Source organism: Choloepus didactylus, chromosome 2, assembly GCF_015220235.1.
Source record: "Choloepus didactylus isolate mChoDid1 chromosome 2, mChoDid1.pri, whole genome shotgun sequence".
NCBI lineage: Eukaryota > Metazoa > Chordata > Mammalia > Pilosa > Megalonychidae > Choloepus > Choloepus didactylus.
Genome location: NC_051308.1, coordinates 124,893,958 through 124,917,047, shown reverse-complemented (window position 1 = coordinate 124,917,047; position 23,090 = coordinate 124,893,958). Strand labels below are relative to the sequence as shown.

At 36.0% G+C, this 23,090-nt stretch overlaps 1 protein-coding gene across 2 annotated transcripts in view; it reads left to right on the top strand.

Moving 5' to 3' along the window:
- The window catches only part of SYCP1 (synaptonemal complex protein 1), a 183,840-nt gene that overhangs the window by 25,005 nt on the left and 135,745 nt on the right, over positions 1–23,090 (top strand). For both annotated transcript variants that reach the window (XM_037815157.1, XM_037815155.1), the window contains exons 8-11: positions 1,829–1,887; positions 3,072–3,141; positions 3,761–3,834; positions 5,886–5,994. In XM_037815157.1, coding sequence (XP_037671085.1) covers positions 1,829–1,887; positions 3,072–3,141; positions 3,761–3,834; positions 5,886–5,994 — 312 coding nt within the window. The remainder of the gene's footprint in view (positions 1–1,828; positions 1,888–3,071; positions 3,142–3,760; positions 3,835–5,885; positions 5,995–23,090) is intronic.

Sequence of the window (23,090 nt, the reverse complement as noted above, 5' to 3'; positions counted from 1 at the left end):
TTTTATTTATCTGGGAATGTCTTAATCTCTGCATCATTTTAAAAGACAGTCTAACTGGATAAAAATTTTTTAATTGGTAATGATTTCCTTTTAGCCCTTTTAATATGTGCCCCCCTCCTTTCTTTACTCCATGGTGTCTGATGAGAAACTGGATTAGGGATCCCTTGTACATAATATGTTGCTTTTCTCTTGCAACTTTCGAACTCTCTCCTTGTCCTTGGCATTTGATAGTGTGATATGTTGTGTCTGGGCATGGTTCTCTTCAAGTTTATCCTAGTTGGGGTTCGTTGGGATTCTTGGATGCGTATATTTGTGTCTTAAGTTAGGGAAGTTTTCTGCCAGTACTGCTTTGAATATTCCTTCTGCTTCTTTCTCTCTTTCTTCTCTAACTAGTACTTCCATTATGCGTATATTGGCATGTCTCATGGTATCCCACAGGTCTCTTAGGCTCAGTTTGCTTTTTTTTTTTTTAATTCTTTTTCTTTCTGTTGCTCAGCTGGAATAATTTCAATTAACTTATCTTCAAGTTTCCTGATTATTTTTCTGTCTGCTCTAATCTGCTATTGAACCCTTTAGGGAATTTATGTCAATTATTCTGGTATTCACCTCCATTGTTTCTGTTTGGTTCCTGTTTTCAATTTCTGTCGCTTTACTGAGATCTCATTTTGTCCATGTGTCACTTCCCTGATATTCTTTAGTTCTTTCCTTTGTGTTCCTTTTATCTCATTGAGCATATTGAAGATGAATTTTTTTCAAGTTTTTTCTGGTATGTTCAAATTCTGATATTCTTTGTTGGTGGTTTCTGAATTTTAATCTTGTTCCTATGAATGGCCCATCATTTTATGTTTCTTAAGAGTCTTGTAATCTTTGGTGCACCTTGTACCTTTTAATATTTTAAGGTATTCATTCTGGGTTTAGTTCCTGAGCTCTCTGTCCATTAAGTTTGTATCTGCCTAGTAATTTAACAGATTTCCTTGAGTGCCAGGTTTTACACAAATAAAGCAATGCATTGAACACATTTCACAGTATTTACCAATTGGCTCTATGTTGGCTAGTGGTGTTCTTCAGAGTTTAGTCCTTCTACTAAGAAGATCAGCCCAAGGCAAAATTGTGGATCCTCTCTTTTCTTACCCTGCATCTTGTCCTGGCTTCCTAAAAACTCTTATGAATTTTTCCATTTATAGGAATCTGAATGCTCTTTCTATTCACTATGGAATAGACCTTCTTGCATCCTGCCCCCATTCCCATGCTCTATTTTATGTCTTAAAGCCAGTAATACATTGCCCCAAGCCACTGTGATTTAATTGTTTCTTGCACTGAGTTAGCTGTCTGGAAGCCGCTTCTGCCTGCCAGCCAAGTTCTGGGAGGGCCAACTAGACATGAGTGTCTTGGGTTTAGTCCTTCAGGCTGTCATCTCACAGATTGGTACTGACATACAGATACCTCAGAATGTGTATAGGGGTTACTCTGCTCCCCCAGAATAGGGCCAGAGAGCCGCAATATGTCTGGCTTCATACTGCCCTGATGAGGGTTTGCGGGAGGGGCCAACAAGGCTCCCTGACCTTCTCTTACCCGTTTTAAGTGGTGTTTTCTTGAATTGGCGCTTGTTCAATTACTTAAATTCTTTAACTCTTTACCAGAGGTTTGAGGAAGATGGCTCTGCCAGTTTTTGTTAGTTGTTCAAAGATTCTGTTGGGGAATGGGACCCTGGAGTATCTTAAACAGCCATCTTGGTTGATTGGAAGTCCTTCCTGAGGTGTTTCAAGTATTACTTTGTTGACATAATTGTTTTAAATTTTAATTTTGAAATTTTTTATATTAATAATAGATGAATATGAACGGGAAGAAACTAGGCAAGTTTATATGGATCTAAATAATAACATTGAGGTAAGTGGTAGCAAAAATTTGAATATTTTAAAACAGGTATTTCTGTGTTAAGTAGAGTGATAGCTATAAAGATATGTTCAATTATTCTTGCTAAAAGGCTTATTGTTTATTTGTTGACTTATGTTTATATTACTAATATAACTCCTAGGGTTCTCTATTATGAGTGTTAATGTTTTGTTATCTAGTAGCTTTTTGATTTACATGTTAGCAATACCATTTAACTTAGTTTGTCAAATACTATTTACTCTGTCAGAGGTGAGTATGTTTTGCTCATAGCCATTAATTTGAAAAACATATAAAACATTATTCATTGGTCTCTGGCTCCTGCTTACATTTCTTATCCCATCTGCTATCATTTTCCACTTTGCTACTCTTCTGTAGTCACTTTATTCTTTATTCTGTTTCTCAAACTTGCTAAATTGTTTCCAGTGTTTGTATTTGTTTCCTGTCTAGAACTCTTTTGTTCAAGATCTTATGCTTCATTCTGTTTTTATGTTATAGCCCCTTACTACTTTATCTAAAATATTTTCTTGTTCAATTATTCTCTATATCCTTGCCTCATTTAACTTTTGTGAAGAGCACTTAAAACTATATTACATTTTATTTTATATAAAATGGAATGTAAGTTCACAAGGGGTAGGAACTTTGTCTTATATCCTTAGTGCTTAAAACAGTGCCTGGCACATAGTAAGCATTCAGTATATATTTATTGAATGAATGAATGAATTCATATGGCTTGGTAAATCAAGATTTGTTAAATGAATGAATGCATGCAGATGACAGACATGTACTTGTGACTCTTGTGGAGAGAGGCCTCATGGAGGTTATTCTTTAATGGAGGAGAAAAATAAGTGAAGACAAATGTAAAATTACAGTTTTGATACATGCTATTTATTTGAGTCATTCGGTAAATGATTAGAATACCAACAATCATTTTGTTGCTGTTACGTGTTATATATCGTAAGTCTTTCTTACCTTTAAGCATCCGGGAAACTAACATAAAAGATACTCTTAACACATTTTTAGTAAATTTTAATCAAAATTGCGTATTTTTCATTATTCAAAGTTGTATGGTTTTAAAGTTGATGATCGCATGATGAAACTTTATTAATATTTTCATAGTTTGAAGAAAACTATTTAAAAATTCTAAGTATGATTTTTAAAAGTTAAACTTTGTTTTCCAGAAAATGGTAATAGCTTTTGAGGAACTTCGTGTGCAATCTGAGAACTCCAGACTGGAAATGCATTTTAAGTGTAGGGATCCTATGTAATTTTTGTATTACTTTTCTACTGTGTATATTTTTATTAGATTCTGCTAATGATTTCATTTCTCCAGCCTGATGCCCTTAACTGTTTTGTGTTTTTTATTGTATATAGTTTTGTGAGTTCCTGAGTCTTGTGGAATTTGGCAGAGAATTGATATATGTTAAAAATACCTTTTTCTTTTTTTTTTTTTTTTTTTTTTTTTGCTTCAAAGCTACTTTTTCCCTGAAATCAAACCTATTTATTGTTGCATTTAATTTTTTGGAATTGTGGCTTATTATTATTTTAAAATTTCTTGGAAAAGTATGCATGCTAAAACACAATATATATATTGAAAATCTGTTATTTCATATTAAAGTGTTGCAAGAATAAACTTTTATATTTATGCTATTATGCAAAATGTAGACCTTGATATTTAAATTCACTGTTTTATGAAACAGAAGACAGCAAGAACACAATAGCAGTTTTAACTGGTTAGGACTTTTTGGGGCTTAATATAATATTGAGATGAATAAGAAGGTGAAATAAAGTATCAGAAATTTTAAATTTTGTTTGTAATAGAAAGATTCAACAATTATGTCAAGACATTATATTTGTTTTATTTTTCAAGTGAAGGAAGATTATGAAAAAATCCAACACCTTGAAGAAGAATATAAAAAGGAAATAAATGACAAGGAAAAGCAGGTTTTTTTTTTTAAACAACTTTCTGTTATATATATTTGTTAATCCATAAAATACTTAAAATTTCCAAAGAAATTTGAATTTATTTGATGAATGCATGATAAATTTCTATTAGAAAGAATTTTAATATTATAGATATCTCACTATTTAGCTTGTTCTAGCAGAATTAATGTTTTTGCTATCCCAAATTTTCATTCACTGAATGCTGGCCTGGTGTTTTTTTAATGAGTGACTCTTCTACCACATTTATATCAGTGGATAATAGGACATTGTTGCAAAAATATATTATTTTATGAGAAATTTTGTTTTGGAAAAACCTCATAAAATGTAAGAATGCTGATCATTAACAACTTGATCTACATTTTGCAGTTTATTTTGAATTATCCTATTTATAACATCAATGAAGGGGAACGAAAACATTCTTTTTCCTTTCTATTAATGGCACATAGTGGCAGACTTGAAAATGGTTAGTGTATGTCCTTTGACGTTCACAAGAATGTAAATTTCAGATTATTATGTCAATTTTATCAGTTTCAAGTGTTCTGCTTCCCAAATGGAATGCAATGTATAGAAAGGAACCCTCTTCTCTATATTTGTCCTTGTTTTCACATTTTTCTTATCTGTTGTGCTACAAGATATCTTATAATTATAGTTAACAAGGATATCTATTTAAACAGTTAAAAAATTAATTGAAAGTACAGAAAGGATACTTAGGATTAGTTCAGGTTAAATGATAGAGTTCTAGTTTATGTGTTATGCTTAGTTATTTTGAAAGAGTAGTTATCAATTTTCTATATTTTGACTGATGTTTTAAACTGAAAAAAGATTTCTGAAAAAAGGGGGATCTTTTTAAACGTTAAAATTGTGCTTATTATAAAGAACAGAAAAATAGAGTGAAGTGCTAGGGGCATGGGCAGAGCTTACAGATTGTTGGACTTCCTGTAACCAGCTAGTATTTTTGCTGGGGACTCCTAAATATCATCATTTGTAGGACTTTTCTGTGGTTTTCCAGATTCCTGTCTGGGGATATAAGCTTGGCTGATAGTTTTGGAGCTTGGTTGGGCGGGGTGGGAAGAACAGGCTGTGTCCCACCATTCTATATGCTGACTTTTCAATTCTGTCCTTAACCCCTACCTTCCCCTCAACTTGTGATAGTACTCCATGCTTATAGATTCTCTTTTTCAATTTGTCTATGCCTGTGTCTCTTGCAGAGACAGAGTAGGGTTAGTTCTCTGACTATACTGATTTCCAGGGAGTGGAGTCTAGGGTTGGGGGGTAGAGTAGATGTGGGAGGTCTTGCTACCCTTTTTTACTGTCTTCCAAACAGTCTCTTTGTGTTTAGTTTGTTGTTTCATATTCACCTTCCACAGTGCCAATTGCCTCTAATTCTTGAAAAAAATTCTGGAGTTCTTGGGGTGAGTTATGTAACCTGAACTGTGTAGCAAATGACATTTTAGGAATTTACTTGTTAATTATTTAACATAATTAAAATTTTTTTGACTTTTAAGTTTCAGTGTTGTTCACAGTAGTTTGTTTATTTAATTAATGTTTCTTTGAAAAATAATGAAAAGATTCTATTTGAAATTCTAATATTATAGAATATTACTTTATAGTTTATTTTCTTTACTGTCTTTAAAAGATTATGATTTTGGGGAAGGAAACAAACAAACAAACAAACAGACAAGGGCGTCCAGTGTTCTTTTTTACTTTAGTTGCTCTTTTTCACTTTAATTATTATTCTGGTTATTTTTGTGTGTGTGGTAATGAGGGTGCCGGGGATTGATTTTGGTAATGAATGTACAACTATGTAATGGTACTGTCAACAATCAAATGTACGATTTGTTTTGTGTGACTGCGTGGTATGTGAATATATCTCAATAAAATGAATAAAAAAAGGATTATGATTTTGAAAGATCAAAATATGATTGCCATTTATATGAACTGGTTTCTGTATCACTTACTAGTGATATGAGAATTAAATATTTAAATTAATTAAGCTGCCATATTTAATTTTTGTTATATATATAACGTATTATTTAAATATTTCATTTTAGGTGTCACTACTATTAATCCAAAGTGCTGAGAAAGAAAATAAAATGAAAGATGTAACATTTTTACTACAGGAATCCAGAGAGAAAGTTAATCAATTAGAGGAAAAGACAAGTAAGAATTTATATAAGAAAATATACCAATGTATCCTATGTATTCCTCTTGTTATGATCTAAATTTTTGCTTTCATTACTAGTTTTTTATAATGCTTTCTAGTGCTATAACTCCGAGTTTGGATTGGACTGGTTGGAGGCTGATATGATAGTCACTTGGAGAGCTTTTTCAAAGTACATATACTCCTCTTTTCCCTCTCCCATACTATCATGTTTTTTTTTTTCCTTTTGAGATTTTTCACATACCATAGAATTATCCAAAGATCCAAAGTGCACGATCAGTTGCCCACGGTACCATCATATGGCTGTGCATCCATCACCACAATTTATTTTTTTTTCAATTTTTAAAACATTTTCATTACTCCAGAAAAGAAAAAAAGACAATAAAAGAAAATTCAAATCCTCCCATACCCCTAGCCAAACCCCCTTCCATTCCTGACTCATAGTATTGATATAGTACATTTGTTACTGTCAATGAAAAAATGTTAAAATACTACTAACTGTAGTACATAGTTTGCAATAGGTATATTTTTCCCTATATACCCCTCTATTATTAACTTCTAGTTATAGTGTCATACATTTGTTCTAGTTCATGAAAGAGATTTCTAATATTTGTACAGTTAATCATGGACATTGTCCACCACAAGATTCACTGTTTTTTACATTCCCATCTTTTAACCTCCAACTTTCCTTCTGGTGACATATGTGACTCTGAGCTTCTCCTTTCCACCACCTTCACACACCATTCAGCACTGTTAGTTTTTCTCACAATAACGTGCTGCCATCGCCTCTGTCCATTTCCAAACACTTAAGTTCAACCTAGTTGAACATTCTGCTCATAATATGCAACCATTCCCCATTCATTAGCCTCGTTCTATATCCTGTTAACTTATATTTCATGTCTATGAGTTTATGTGTTATAATTAGTTCATATCAGTGAGACCATGCAATATTTGTCCTTATGTGTCTGATTTATTTCACTTCTAATCTGCTTTAAACCCATCTACCAAATTGTTAATTTTAGATATTGTATTTTTTACTTCTAAAATTCCCATTACAATTTTTTTAAAGATGCCAGTTCTCTGGTTAAATTCTCCTTCTTTAGTATTTTTAAATGTTTTTTGAAAATAATCATAGACATTTTAAAGTTATTCTCTGTTTACTTCAGTTTCTGGCTCACCTGTTGGATTATTTCTATTGTATATTTTTTTCTTTTTTATTGTGGTAACATATATGTAACACAAAACTTCCCATTAATAATCATTCTTTTTTTAAATATTTGTTATTGTGAAATATAACATATTCAGAAAAGTGGTAACTTTCAAAGTACAGTTTAACAAGTAGTTATAGAGCAAATTTCAAAGTATGGTATGGGTTACAGTTCCATAATTTCAGTTATTTCCTTCTAGCTCTCTAATACACCAGAGACTAAAAAGAAACATCTATATAATGTTTCAGCAGTCACAATCGTTTGCAAAATCCTATCTTCTCTGTTACATCTCCTCCCTCTCATTTGATCATTCTCTCATTCTTCAGGGATGTTTGGGCAGTTACCATTGTAACTTCTTCATGTTGAAAAGGGTTGTTGACATTTTGGGGTAGGGGGGATGGAAGTGGTTGATATACTTGGAGAGACTGGTACCTCTGGATTTCAGGGCTTATCTGGCATAGGAACAATCTGAAAGTTTTAATTTTCTGAAAAATAAACTTAGTGAGTGAAACTTTTATGGAGTTTCAGATTTAGCCCTGGGTATTCTTTAGAGTTTTCAGGACTACTGTTGGTTGGGGCTTGACATACTGTGGCAACCTGCAATATCTAGCTGAAACTTGCCTAAGAGTAGTCTCCAGAATAGCCTCTCAACTTTGAAATCTATTAGCCACCGAAACCTTACTTTTTTACCTTTTTTTTTTTCCCCTTTTGGTCAGGTGGGCATTGTCTATCCCATGATGCCAGGGTCAGGCTCATCCCTGGGAGTCTTGTCCCACATTGCCAGGGAGTCTTACACTCCTGGAAGTCATTTGCCACATGGAGGGGAAGGTAATGAGTTTATTTGCAGAGTTGGGCCGCATCTGAGAAACAAAAGAGGTTCTCTGGAAGTGACTCTTAGGCATAATTATAGGTAGGCTTAGCTTCCTTGTGAGAGAAATAAGTTCCATGAGAGCAATCTTCATGATCAAAGGCTTAGTTTATTAAATGGGGGTTCATAATACTTGAGAAAGTATCAGGAATTTCCCAGGTGGAGAAGTTCCACATTTTTTCTCTAGTTCCTGAAGGGACTTTGCAGATACTCTTAATATCTTCACAACATACTTTGGAATCTATCAGGGTATTACAGTAAGCTATACAGAATTACAAGACCTCGTTCCCTTTCTAGGCTCCATGTGTTTAGGTTGTTTAAATGAACTGGCTACACAGGTTAAGTTAGATTGTGTGCTACAGAAAATTTAGATTTTGGACACAATAAACGTTTCTTCCTTTGATCTCACACAGAAGGTGAGGTTTCAACATACAGTCATTATCATCCTTTACCCTGTATTCTGATTTACCTTAGTCCAGATCAGCTTCGTGTAACCATTCTTAACGTACATTTCAATTACAATCACAATGTTGTACCACCATCACCGTCATCTATTACCAAGACCTTATTTTGATCCAAATAGAAGCTCTGTACCAATTAAGCTATAATTCCCTGCCCCCCACCCCCAACCTCTAGTAACCTCTGATCTGTTTTATGTCTCTATTGATTTGCTTATTTTAGGTATTTTATATAGGATGAATAAAAAAATTTGTCCTTTAGTGCCTAGCTTATTTCACTCAACAGGATGCCGTCAAGGTTCATCCATGTTGTAACATGTATCAGAACTTCACTTCTTTTTATGGCTGAATAATATTCCATTGTATGGATACATCACATTTTATCCATTCATCTGTTGATGGATACTTGGGTGCTTCCACATTTGGCTATTATGAATAGTGCTGCTGTGGGCATGATGTATAGATATCTGTTTGATTCCCTGTATTCAGTTCTTTTGGATATATTCCCACAAATGTCCATAAGCAAAGTTAGAGGCTCCAGGTGATGATATCTTTTCTCTGTTAAGGAGCAGGGAGTAGGTAGGGCTGATTACCTAACCCTGTAAGGGGCTGTGTTGAATGAAGAAAAACTAGCCAAGTGTATAAGGTTTTTTTAAGTCTCCAATTTTGTTACCTCAACTTCTTGAGAACCCCAAAATATATGCTGGTGTTTCTGTCCTGCAGCAGCACTCCTCTGCCTGGGCCAAGTCAGCATCTTGGCTTCTTGCTTCTGCCCAGAGTTGGTAAATGTCAACTGCGTTTTATCATTTCACTTCTCAGCAGTTCTCTCTTCAGAATCTTAGCCCTTTCAGTTGTCTTTATTTTGGATCTTGTTTTTCTTTCTTGTTGTTTTTTCTTTTTTGATCTTTGTTTTTTGCTTTCTAGTTGTTATCAGCAGGAGAGTTGGTTTGTCACAAACTACTTGCATGGAACAATCCATTTATAGTAATCATGATCTGCTAATTTTTGTTTTTCTTTTTAATATTTGCTTGTTACTACCCAACTTAATTTGTCATTTGCCAGTACTTGTTGGTTGTAAAGGTTATCAGTCATCAAAGAGTTAAGAAAAATTTATAGGGGATGTCTTAGTTATCCAGCTGCTAAAATAAATACCATGCAATGGGTTGGTTTAAACAATGGAATTTATTGGCTCACGGTGCTGAGAATAGGAGAATTCAGGTGTCACGAAGGTAATGCTTTCTACCTCAGGACTGTAGTGTTCTGGGGATGGCTGTTGGTGATTTGGGGTCCTTGGCCTTTTTGTCACCTGGCAATGCACATGGTATTGTTCCTCTCCTTTCTCTTCCAGCTTACATTTACTTTCAGCTGCTTCTCCATGGTGGCTTTCCCCCTGTGGCCTTCTCTGTAAGTCCCAGTCATAGGATTAAGATCTATCCCGATTCACTTGGTCACATCTTAACTAAAATTAACATATTCAGAAGTACCTGTTTACATTGGGTTCACAACCATAGGAATGGATTAAGATTAAGAACATACTTTTTTTTTCTGGGGTACATAATTCAGAGGAAGTGCTGAATATTTTAAGTTTTCTGCATTGTGTATTAAGAATTCTTTAAAATTTGGAGTCTCGCTTTTTCCGTGAGACGTTGTTATCATTTATCCTTGAATAAAATCCGTTACTTTCTTTTCATTCATCAATTTTGGCTTTTCTCCCTGTCTTAACCTCACTTTTCAATACCTTACAATATTTTCAATTGTGTCTTTTGAAACCCTTATTCTATATAGTTTATAAAATTTCTTCCTTTCTTAACGTATTAGTTAAAGTGTCTTTCTGGTTTTAACTAAAACTTGAGGAAGCAGCCTCTTCGGCTATCCTTTTGAATAGAGGTTGCGCATTCTCCCACATTCCACATACAAAATGGAATTGGAAGGCAATTGCAAGCCTTCTTTTGACTTTCCACTTCCACTTTCAAATCATTATTCATTCATTCATTCATTCATTCAACCTCTATCCTAGGTACAAAGATAATTGCAGGGAGTGCAATTACTTATGACTGAATCCTTGCTTTGGAGAAGGGAGTTACTGTCTATTACTAATATACCAGTATGTTTTATAATGAATGGGTGTTTACTTTTATCAAATGCTTTTTTGGGCATATATTGAGCTTGTGATATGATTTTCTCCTTTAATTCATTTTTGATTGTTTCTGATGTTAAACTATTAATTTTCTAATGTTAAACAATTTTGCAACCCTGGGCATAAATCTGATTTTAATACTACAGATTATTTGGTACAGTTTTACATACTGCTTGATTACGTTTTTTTTTTTTTTTAGGGTTTTTTATCCATGTTTGTAAGTAAACTTGGTTTATAATTTTTCTTTCACATACTTTCTTTGTCAAATTTTAGTATTAAGAATATATTAACCTTAAAAATCAGTTTTCTCTCATTTTGTATATTCTGGAAGAAGTTAAGTATGATTGGGATATTTCTTCTCTGAATTTTTTGTAGAATTCACAAGTGAAGTAATCTGGTCCAAGATTTATTATTATTTAACTTTTGGGGGTGTTTGATTTTTGAATTCTGATTTCATTTTTCTAATGGTTTGTGACTATACAGGTTTCCTATATCTTTGCTCAGTTAATTTTTTTCTAGAAATTTTTACTTTTCCTCTAAATTTTCTAAATTTTTTGGCAAAGATTTGTTTTTAATCTCTTATCTTTTAAATGTTTTGACTTTGTAATATTTTCTATTAATGTTTGACTTTTATTTCATTAAATTCAATATCTTGCCATCATTATTTCTTTTCTTCTACTTACTTTGTATTTATTTTGCCATTCTTTTTCTAACTTCTCCAGATGAATTTTTACCCTGTTAATTTTATCTACATTTAAGTCTGTAAAGTTTTTGCTAAATATGACATTAGCTGTATTTCACAATTTTATTATATATTTTAATAATTGTTCAGTTAAAAGAATGTTCTTATTTCCTTTGGGATTTCTTCTTTGACTGTTGACTTATTTAGAATTGTGCTTATTTTCCAGCATGTGGTGGTTTTCTAATTATTATTTTTTGTTATAAGTTTATAGTTTAATTGCATTGGATATTCTATAGTTGTTGGCTGGAATATTCCAAAAATGTATATTAGATCATATTTTTCAGATTCGTTGCATTTTTGTTGATTTATTTTGTCTGCCTTTCTATTGATTGTTGAGAGGGTCATATTAATATCTTTTACTGTTTGTTGATTTTTAAATTTATTCTTGTATTTTTGACAATTAGTGTTTTTTTTCTATTTAGAGATTACATTATTAGATGCATACAGATTTTAACATATTATATGTCCTTCATGAACTGAATTTTATTATGCAGTGATCTATTTATCTTAGTAATACTACTTGTCATAAAGTATTTTTTCTGGTATCAATAGCTACACAAGTTTTATTTATGGCTTTATTTCTCTGGCGTAAATACTCAGGAGTGCAGTTGCTGGGTTGTATGGTAATTGCATGTTTAGTTTCTGCAGTTGCATGTTAGACACTGTCAAACTTTTCCAGAGTGACTGTACCACTAGCTATGCATGTCATCCTGTTTCTCTGCATCCTTGGTAGAATTGGCATGGTCACTATCTTTCTTTTTAACTTTTTATTCTGAAATAATTTGCAACTTATAGGACAGTTACAAAAATAATACAAACCCCATTCAGAGAACTCCTGAAATACTCCTATTTCCCCAGATATCCAGAGCCACCAATTTCAACATTTTGCCACATTTGCTTTATTATTCTATTATCCATCTGTCTTTCTATCATCTATCATCTATCAATCCATTTTCTGAACACTTGAGTGTAAGTTGTATCCTCTTTGAACATTAATATTGCCATGTACACTTCCTAAGAACAAGGATATTCATTTATGTAACTACCTTAAGTGCAGTTATCAAGTTCATGAAATTTAACATGAATCTTAAAGTCTATTTTCCAACTTTTTATTATGTCCCAATAATGTCCCTTTGTGTCTTTTCTTCTCCCTTGTTCAGTTCCATCGAGGATCATGAATTGCATTTAATTGTCATTATCTCTTTAGTCGATCTTCTTTTTTTAGTTGGGGGAACATATGACAAAAACTTTCCCACATCAACTAGTCCCAAACATACTATTCAATGGAATTAATCACATTCACAACATTGCAGTACCTTTACCACCTTTCATTACCAAAACTTTACCATCTTCCCAAACAAAAACCCTACAACTATTATGCATTAACTTCCCATTCCCCCTACCCCCCACCCCTGGCTACCTTTACTCTAATTTTTTTCTTATATTTTATTTGTAGTTACTATGGGACTTAGATTTAACATCCTAAGTCTGTAACAATTTATCTTGTTTGCTTTGATACCAATTTAACTTTAATAGAGTACACAAACTATGTTCCTATTCCCTTCTGACTCCCCACCTTACGTAGTTCTTGTCCCAAATTATATGTCTATACATTATGAATCCCAAACCACTGATTTCTCATTACATTTATGCATTTGCCTTTTAGATCCTGTAGGAAGTAAAAAGTGGGGTTACAAACAAAAAATACAATAGTACTAGCATTTATATTTACCCATGTCATTACCCTTACTGGAAATCCTTATTTCTTCATCTAGCTTCAATCAATTGTTTATTGTCCTTTCAACCTGCAGAACTCTCTTTAGCATCTCTTGTGGTCACAAACTGTCGCAGCTTTTATTTTTCTGAGAATGTCTTAATCGCTCCCTCATTTCCCCCCCAAATGGCTGTTGAATTTATTTGCTTGGTCAGTAATGGTCCAGGCAAAAATTAGTTAACCAACATTGAGACATTTATAGTGAAATATTAGTTTTAAACATCCATGATACCTTGATAAAAATTGAGAGTTTACACCAACAGAAAAAAACCCTTTGATATTGCCAACAGATATAAAATGAATGCAGTATGACAGACAGGACAGCAAGGTTTTATAATTTATATTTGACACCTGACCATATTTTCAGTCACCATATTATCTCTTTTCCATATTAAAAAAAATAGTATGTTGATTTCTATAACTAAGCTCTTCTTCATAGAAAAATCAAATAATGGCCAACAAGTCACAACAGTGCAATAGAGAGAGGACATAAAACCACATTAAATGGGTGCTGAAAAGAAATACTAACTGGGAGGAGGTAAGGATAGAGCACTCTTGGGAGTCTCTCTCGTCACCTTGGATGTGGGGTTCATTTCACAACGAGCTCCTGAGCCATCTCCTGGCTGCTGTTTATCCTGACAGGGTACAGGGGGGCACAGCTGCCTCAGGAATGAGTCTGCCATAAGTCTCATATCACATAGAGCCATATATGAAGCCAGAAAATGGGGTAGGGAGATCCTAGCTATCATTAAAAGTAAAAGTAGGTATTTATTTTTATTGTTTGATCTTGTCAGTTGGAGAATTCTTATCCACTGAAATGTGAATAAGAGCATATATATTGCTTATTCAGGCGGAGAGACATTTATATTCCAGCCCAAGTAAGCAATATAAGCCATTCTGCTTTTACTGAAGGGTCAGTCAGGTTTCTGGTCTCAGAAACAGAAACAGATCCTTTGTGTGGATGGATTAGGTCAACTGCTACCTTTAACCAACTCAGTGAAAAATACCTACTGATCACTAGCAGCCAGGAATGGGAAGGGCTGCCTGGCATGTTTCATGGCAGCAATTTCTATTGGCAGTGGCAAGGCCATCTCTTCCTCATTTTTGAAAGACAGTTTTGCTGGTTATAGAATTCTTGGTTGGTGTTTTTTGCTTGCAGCACTTTAAATATGTCATCCCACTGTCTCCATGGTCTCCTGTGAGAAATTGGAACTTATTCTTACTGAGGTACCCTGTACATGACACATTCTTCTCTTTTGGAGTCTTCCAGTTTGCTAAAGCTGCTGTTTTGTATAATATCAGAAATGGATTGGCTTTTATAAAGGGGGTTTATTTGGTTAAAAATTTACAGTCCTAAGGCCATAAAAGTAGCCAAATTAAGGTATCAACAGGAGGATACCATCACTGAAGAATGGCTGATGGTGTCCAGAACACGTCTGTCAGCTGGGAAGGCATGTGGCTGGCATCTGCTGTTCCTTTGCTCCTGTGTTGTGTTTCAGCTCCTCTTTCTCAGCTCCTATGTGTCCTTGCTTCTCTCTCCCAGGGCATTTCTCTCTAAGTGTCTGGGGGTCCTCTTAGATTCTCTGGGGCAAACTCTGAGCTTCATCTCTTAGCTTAGCATCTCCAAGTGTCCTGTTTGCATCTCTAAGCATTTCTAAGCATCAGCTTTCAACGGTCGTCTCCAAAGTGTCTCTCTCAGCTTCTCTTGGGGTTGTTTTGTCCTCTTTGCTATCTTTGTGAACTCCCTTTAAAGGACTCCAATGATCTAATTAAGACCCACCCTGAATGAGCAGGGTTCATACCTCCATGGAAATAATTCAGTCAGAGGTTCCACCCTAATCAACAGACTAATCAGTCTGCCCCCACAAGATTACATTAAAGAATATGGATTTTGGGGGGGGGGGGGCATAATATATCCAAACAAGCATGTGCAGTTTTCAGAATTTTCTCTTTATATTTGGCATTTGAAGATTGATTATGATATGCCGTGGCATGAATCTATTTGGGTTTATCCTGTTTAGAGTTTGTTGAGCATTTTGGATGTGTGTATTAAGGTCTTTTGTTAAATTTGGGAAGTTTTCAGCCATTATTTCTTGAATATTCTCTGTACCTTTTTCTCTTTCTCCTCCTCCTGGGACTCCTGAAGTGTGGTACACTTGATGGTATCCCACAGGTTCCTCAGGCTCTGTTTATTTTTATTCATCTTTCTTCTTTCTACTCCTCAGACTGAATGATTTAGATTGTCTTATCTTCAAGCTCACTGATTCTTTCTTCTGATAGCACCAGTCTTGCTGTTAAACCCCTCTAGGGAATTTTAAATTTCTGTTACTGTTGTCTTCAACTCTGTTTTGTTCTTTTCATAATTTATCTCTATTGATATTCTCTTTATGTTCAAATGTCATCTCCTCATTTCCTTTAGTTCTTTGCCCATGTTTTACTTTAGCTCTTTGAGCATCTTTAGAACCATCATTTAAAAGTCTTTGGTGGAGGCGGGGCAAGATGGTGGATTGCTGAGCTGTATGTTTTAGTTACTCCTCCAGGAAAGTAGGTAGAAAGCCAGGAACTGCGTGGACTGGACACCACAGAGCAAATTTACTTTGGACATACTTCATACAACACTCATGAAGACGTCGAACTGCTGAGATCAGCGAAATCTGCAAGTTTTTGCGGCTGGGGGACCCGCGCTCCTCCCTGCCAGGCTCAGTCCCGTGGTAGGAGGGGCCGTCAGCGCTGGGAAGGAGCAGGGAGAACTGCAGTGGCAGCTCTTACCGGAAACTCATCCTACTGATCCAGACTCCAACCATAGATAGACTGAGACCAGACACCAGAGAATCTGAGAGCAGCCAGCACAGCAGAGAGGAGACAGGCATAGAAAAAAACAGCAAGAAAAACTCCAAAATAAAAGCGGAGGATTTTTTGGAGTTCTGGTGAACATAGAAAGGGGAAGGGCAGAGCTCAGGCCCTGAGGCTCATATGCAAATCCCGAAGAAAAACTGATCTCTCTGCCCTGTGGACCTTTCCTTAATGGCCCTAATTGCTTTGTTTCTTAGCATTTCAATAACCCATTAGATCTGTGAGGAGGGCCCCCCTTTTTTTAAAATCTTTTTTTCTTTTCCTAAAACAATTACTCTAAGAAGCCCAATACAGAAAGCCTCAAAGGCTTGCAATTTGGGTAGGTCAAGACAAGAGCAGAACTAAGAGAGCTCTGAGACAAAAGGCAATAATCCAGTGGCTGAGAAAATTCACTAAACAGCACAACTTCCCAAGAAAAGGGGGGTGTCTGCTCACAGCCATCATCCTGGTGGACAGGAAACACTCCTGCCCGTTGCCAGCCCCATAGCCCAGAGCTGCCCCAGACAACCCAGTGTGACGGAAGTGCTTCAAATAACAGGCACACACCACAAAACTGGGCATGGACTTTAGCCTTCCCTGCACCCTCAGCTGGTTGTCCCAGAATTGGGAAGGTGGAGCAGTGTGAATTAACAAAGCCCCATTTAGCCATCATTTCAGCAGACTGGGAGTCTCCCTACACAGCCCAGCAGCCCAGAACCACCCTGGGGGGACGTCACTCACCTGTGACATAGCACAGTCATCCCTCAACAGAGGACCAGGGGGTGCATGGCCTGGAAGAGGGCCCCACTCCCAAGTCTCAGGAGCCATACACCAATACCAAGGACTTGTGGGTCAGTGGCAGAGACAGACTGTGGCAGGACTGAACTGAAGGATTAGACTATTGCAGCAGCTTTAAAACTCCAGGAACAGCAGGGAGATTTGATTGTCAGAGCCACCCCCCTCCCTGACCGCCCAGACACACGCCGCATATGCAGGGCGGGCAACACCAACTACACACGCAAGCTTGGTACACCAATTGGACCCCACAAGACTCACTCCCCCACTCACCACAAAGGCAAAGCAGGGGAGTACTGGCTTGTGGAGAACAGGTGGCTCTTGGACGCCACCTCCTGATTAGTTAGAGAAAGTGTACTCCACGAAGGTGTAGATCTGATAAATTAGAGATAAGGACTTCAATTGGTCTACAAATCCTAAAAGAACCCTATAAAGTTCAGCAAATGCCAAGGGGCCAAAAACAACGGAAAATTATAAAGCATATGAAAAAACCAGACGATATGGATAACCCAAGCCTAAGCACCCAAATCAAAAGATCAGAAGAGACATAGCACTTAGAGCAACTACTCAAAGAACTAAAGACGAACAATGAGACCATAGTATGGGATATGAAGCAAAAAAAGAAGACCCTAGAAGAGCATGAAGATGACATTGCAAGACTAAATAAAAAAATAGATGATCTTATGGAAATTAAAGAAACTGCTGACCAAATTAAAAAGATTCTGGATACTCACAGTACAAGACTAGAGGAAGTTGAACAACGAATCACTGACCTGGAAGATGACAGAATGGAAAATGAAAGCACAAAAGAAAGAATGGGGAGAAAAACTGAAAAAATCGAAACAGACCTCAGGGATATGATAGATAATATAAAATGTCCAAATATAAGACTTATTGGTGTTCCAGAAGGGGAAGGAAAGGGTAAAGGTCTAGGAAGAGTATTCAAAGAAATTGTTGGGGAAAAATTCCCAAATCTTCTAAACACCATAAATACACAAATCATAAATGCCCAGCGAACTCCAAATAGAATAAATCCAAATAATCCCACTCTGAGACATATTCTGATCACACTGTCAAACACGGAAGAGAAGGAGCAAGTTCTGAAAGCAGCAAGAGAAAAGCAATTCACCACATACAAAGGAAACAGCATAAGACTAAATAGTTACTACTCAGCAGCCACCATGGAGGGGAGAAGGCAGTGGCATGATATATTTAAAATTCTGAGTGAGAAAAATTTCCAACCAAGAATACTTTATCCAGCAAAGCTCTCCTTCAAATTTGAGGGAGACCTTAAATTTTTCACAGACAGACAAATGCTGAGAGAATTGGCTAACAAGAGACCTGCCCAACTGGAGATACTAAAGGGAGCCCTACAGACAGAGAAACAAAGAAAGGAGAGAGAGACTTGGAGAATGGTTCAGTACTAAAGAGATTCAGTATGGGTACATTAAAGGATATTAATAGAGGAGAAAAATACATATGACAAACATAAACTAAAGGATAAGATGGCTGATTCAAGAAATGCCTTCATGGTTATAACGTTGAATGTAAATGGATTAAACTCCCCAATTAAAAGATATAGATTCGCAGAATGGATTAAAAAAAAAATGAACCATCAATGTGTTGCATACAAGAGACTCATCTTAGACACAGGGACACAAAGAAATTGAAAGTGAAAGGATGGAAAAACATATTTCATGCAAGCTATAGCCAAAAGAAAGCAGATGTAGCAATGTTAATCTCAGATATAATAGACTTCAAATGCAGGGATGTTTTGAGAGACAAAGAAGGACACTACACACTAATTAAAGGGGCAATTCAACAAGAAGAAATAACAATCATAAATGTTTATGCACCCAATCAAGGTGCCACAAAATACATGAGGGAAACACTGGCAAAACGAAAGGAAGCAATTGATGTTTCTGTAATAATTGTGGGAGACTTCAACACATCACTCTCTCCTATAGATAGATCAACCAGACAGAAGACCAATAAGGAAATGGAAAACCTAAACAATCTGATAAATGAATTAGATTTAACAGACATATATAGAACATTACATCACAAATCACTAGGATACACATTCTTCTCTAGTGCTCACTGAACTTTCTCCAGAATAGATCATATGCTGGGACATAAAACAAGGCTCAATAAATTTAAAAAGACTGAAATTATTCAAAGCACATTCTCTGACCACAATGGAATACAATTAGAAGTCAATAACCATCAGAGACTTAGAAAATTCACAAATACTTGGAGCTTAAACAACACACTCCTAAACAATCAGTGGGTTAAAGAAGAAATAGCAAGAGAAATTGCTAAATATATAGAGAGGAATGAAAATGAGAACACAACATACCAAAACCTATGGGATGCAGCAAAAGCAGTACTGAGGGGGAAATTTATAGCACTAAATGCATATATTAAAAAGGAAGAAAGAGCCAAAATCAAAGAACTAATGGATCAACTGAAGAAGCTAGAAAATGAACAGCAAACCAATCCTAAACCAAGTAGAAGAAAAAAACAAGGATTAAAGCAGAAATAAATGACATGGAGAACAAAAAAACAATAGAGAGGATAAATATCACCAAAAGTTGGTTCTTTGAGAAGATCAACAAGATTGACAAGCCCCTAGCTAGACTGACAAAATCAAAAAGAGAGAAGACCCATATAAACAAAATAGTGACTGAAAAAGGTGACATAACTGCAGATCCCGTGGTATATACACATGACAGAATACTACATGGAATACTACACGGAATACACGGAATACACGGAATACACGGAATACTACACGGCAGTAAGAAGGAACGATCTCGTGAAATATACACACGACGGAATACTACACGGAATACATGGAATACTACACGGCAGTAAAAAGGAACGATCTCGTGAAACATATAACAACATGGATGAACCTTGAAGACATAATGCTGAGCGAAATAAGTCAGGCACAAAAAGAGAAATATTATATGCTACCACTAATGTGAACTTTGAAAAATGTAAAACAAATGGTTTATAATGTAGAATGTAGGGGAACTAGCAATTGAGAGTAAATAAGGAAGGGGGAACAATAATCCAAGAAGAACAGATAAGGTATTTAACATTCTGGGAATGCCCAGGAATGACTATGGTCTGTTAATTTCTGATTGGTATAGCAGGAACAAGTTCACAGAAATGTTGCTATATTAGGTAACTTTCTTGGGGTAGAGTAAGAACATGTTGGAAGTAAAGCAGTTATCTTAGGTTAGTTGTCTTTTTCTTACTCCCTTGTTATGGTCTCTTTGAAATGTTCTTTTATTGTATGTTTTTTTTTTAATTATTTCTTTTTATTTTTTTAATTTTTCATACAGTTGATTTAAAAAAAAAAACACTTAAAAACAAAAACAAGGAAAAAAATATGTAGAGCCCCTTTGAGGAGCCTGTGGAGAATGCAGTGGTATTGGCCTACCCCACCTCGATGGTTGCTAACATGACCACAGACATAGGGGACTGGTGGTTTGATGGGTTGAGCCCTCTACCACAGGATTTACCCTTGGGAAGACTGTTGCTGCAAAGGAGAGGCTAGGCCTCCCTATAATTGTGCCTAAGAGCCTCCTCCTGAATGCCTCTTTGTTGCTCAGATGTGGCCCTCTCTCTCTGGCTAAGCCAACTTGAAAGGTGAAATCACTGCCCTCCCCCCGACGTGGGATCAGACACCCAGGGGAGTGAATCTCCCTGGCAACGTGGAATATGACTCCTGGGGAGGAATATAGACCTGGCATCGTGGGATGGAGAACATCTTCTTGACCAAAAGGGGGATGTGAAAGGAAATGAAATAAGCTTCCGTGGCAGAGAGATTCCAAAAGGAGCCGAGAGGTCACTCTGGTGGGCGCTCTTATGCACAATATAGACAACCCTTTTTAGGTTCTAAAGAATTGGGTAGCTGGTGGTAGATACCTGAAACTATCAAACTACAACCCAGAACCCATGAATCTCGAAGACAATTGTATAAAAATGTAGCTTATGAGGGGTGACAGTGGGATTGGGAAAGCCATAAGGACCACACTCCCCTTTGTCTAGTTTATGGATGGGTGAGTAGAAAAATAGGGGAAGGAAACAAACAAAAAGACACCCAGTGTTCTTTTTTACTTCAATTGCTCTTTTTCACTTTAATTGTCATTCTTGTTATTTTTGTGTGTGTGCTGATGAAGGTGTCAGGGATTGATTTAGGTGATGAATGTAGAACTATGTAATGGTACTGGGAAGAATCGAATGTACGATTTATTTTGTATGACTGCCTGGTATGTTAATATATCTCAATAAAATGAAGATTTAAAAAAAAAAAATTTGGTATATACCCCATATTGTCCTCCTTATTGATGGTTTCTAATGATTTAATCTCCTTTGCCTGGGCCATAACTTCCTGTTTCTTTGTATATCTTGTAGTCTTTCCTTGAAACTTATATATTTTGATATTTTGATATGCTGTCTTTGGAATCTAGATTCTGAGGCATGTGACCCTTAAGTTTGAACCCAGCTAGTGTTATGACAGAGCTTTCCATGAATGCCAGGAGCTAACAACAACAACAACAACAAAAAAATAGGAGAGGAAATATAGAACACACCTTTTCCAGTCTTTGCACATTGATCTCTGTGAGTTTTCTCCTTCAGAGTTTATCCATACAATGAATTTAGAAAATAGCTCCAGGCCAAAGTGTAGGGGCCTCCCTTATCTTTTCTTTACATGCCTCTTGTCTTAGGAATGCCTGTGTGGCCTTAGGAATTCCCCCATTTACAAGATTCTGAATGTCCCCCTTTCCCTAGGAAACAGATGTATGTATGCCACTGTATGTCAGCAATCCCTTGCCATAGGCAGCATGACTTAACTGCCCTTCCATGGTATTCTATAGGAGAATTCCATGAGCTGTCTTGCATATGCAGAGCAAGTTCTGGAATGGCAAGTCCCTCCCTCAGTCCACTACCATACAGATTGGACCAAACATACATGGTTCCAGCATGTGGCACTAGGGCCACTCTGCTCCCTCTGGAACTGGAATTTTCACTGGGAGCATGGGCTGGCCCTACAATCAGCCAGTAAAGGGTGGGGGAGGGGTCAGCCAGGCACCACTGCTTTAAATTAGCCTTTTTCTTGATTTGGCACTTGCCCTGTTACTGGAGTCCTTTAAATGTTTTCTGGAACTTTGAGGAAGTTGTTTTTGCCATTTCTTGATGGTTTTTTAAAGTTTCTGTGGGGGGAATGGAACCTTGAAAGGTCTCATTCCACCATCTTGATTGGGGTTGGGCCCCTATTCATTATCTTTACCATTCTGATTGGTTTGTAGTGGTATGTCATTTTGGTTTTAATTTGAATTTTCTTGAGGGTTGATGATGATGTGCATCTTTTCAGTGCTCCATTGCCATATGTACATCTTCTGTGAAATGTCTTCATATCTTTTGCCCGTGTTCTAATTAGATAGTTTGCTTTTTTCTTTAATGCAATTTTATTTAGATATATTCATACACCATATAATCCATCCAAAGTATATAATCGGTGGCTCATGGTATCATCACAAAGTTGTGCATTCATCACGACAAACTTTAGAACATTTTCATTGCTCCAGGAAGAAAAAATAAGAGAATACCCAAAACATCCTGTACCCCTTATCCCCCTCTATCATTCATCCTTGGCATTGGTACTGCACATTTCTTACTATTGATGAAAGAATATTAAGGTATTACTGTTAACTATAGTACTTCAATTAGCAGTAGGTGTGTTTTTCCCCATATACCACTCTATTATTAACTCCTTATAAAAGTTTTGTACATCTATTTTAGTTCATGGAGGAAATTTTTTATATTTGTACTGTTTATCATAATCATCCACCATAATATTTATTGTTATACATTCCCTTGTTTTAACCCCTGGCTTTCCTTCTGTTGACATATATGACTAAACTTCCCCTGTCAACAACACTCACACACAGTTCTGCACTACTAATTATACTCACAATAATGTGCTACCATCACCTCTAATTGGATTGTTTGCTTTTTTACTGTTAAGTTTTGAGTGTTCTCTGTATATTCTAGGTACTAGTCCTTTGTCAGATACATGATTTACCTGTATCTTCTCCCAATCTGTACCTTGTCTTTCAATTTCCTAACACGGTCTTTTTTTTCCTTTTATAAAAGCTTTTTTTTTCCTTCTTTCCTTGCAATTTTATTGGGATATAGTCACATACCATACAGTCATCCAAAGTGTACAATCAGTTCATATTATCATCATATAGTTGCATGTTCAT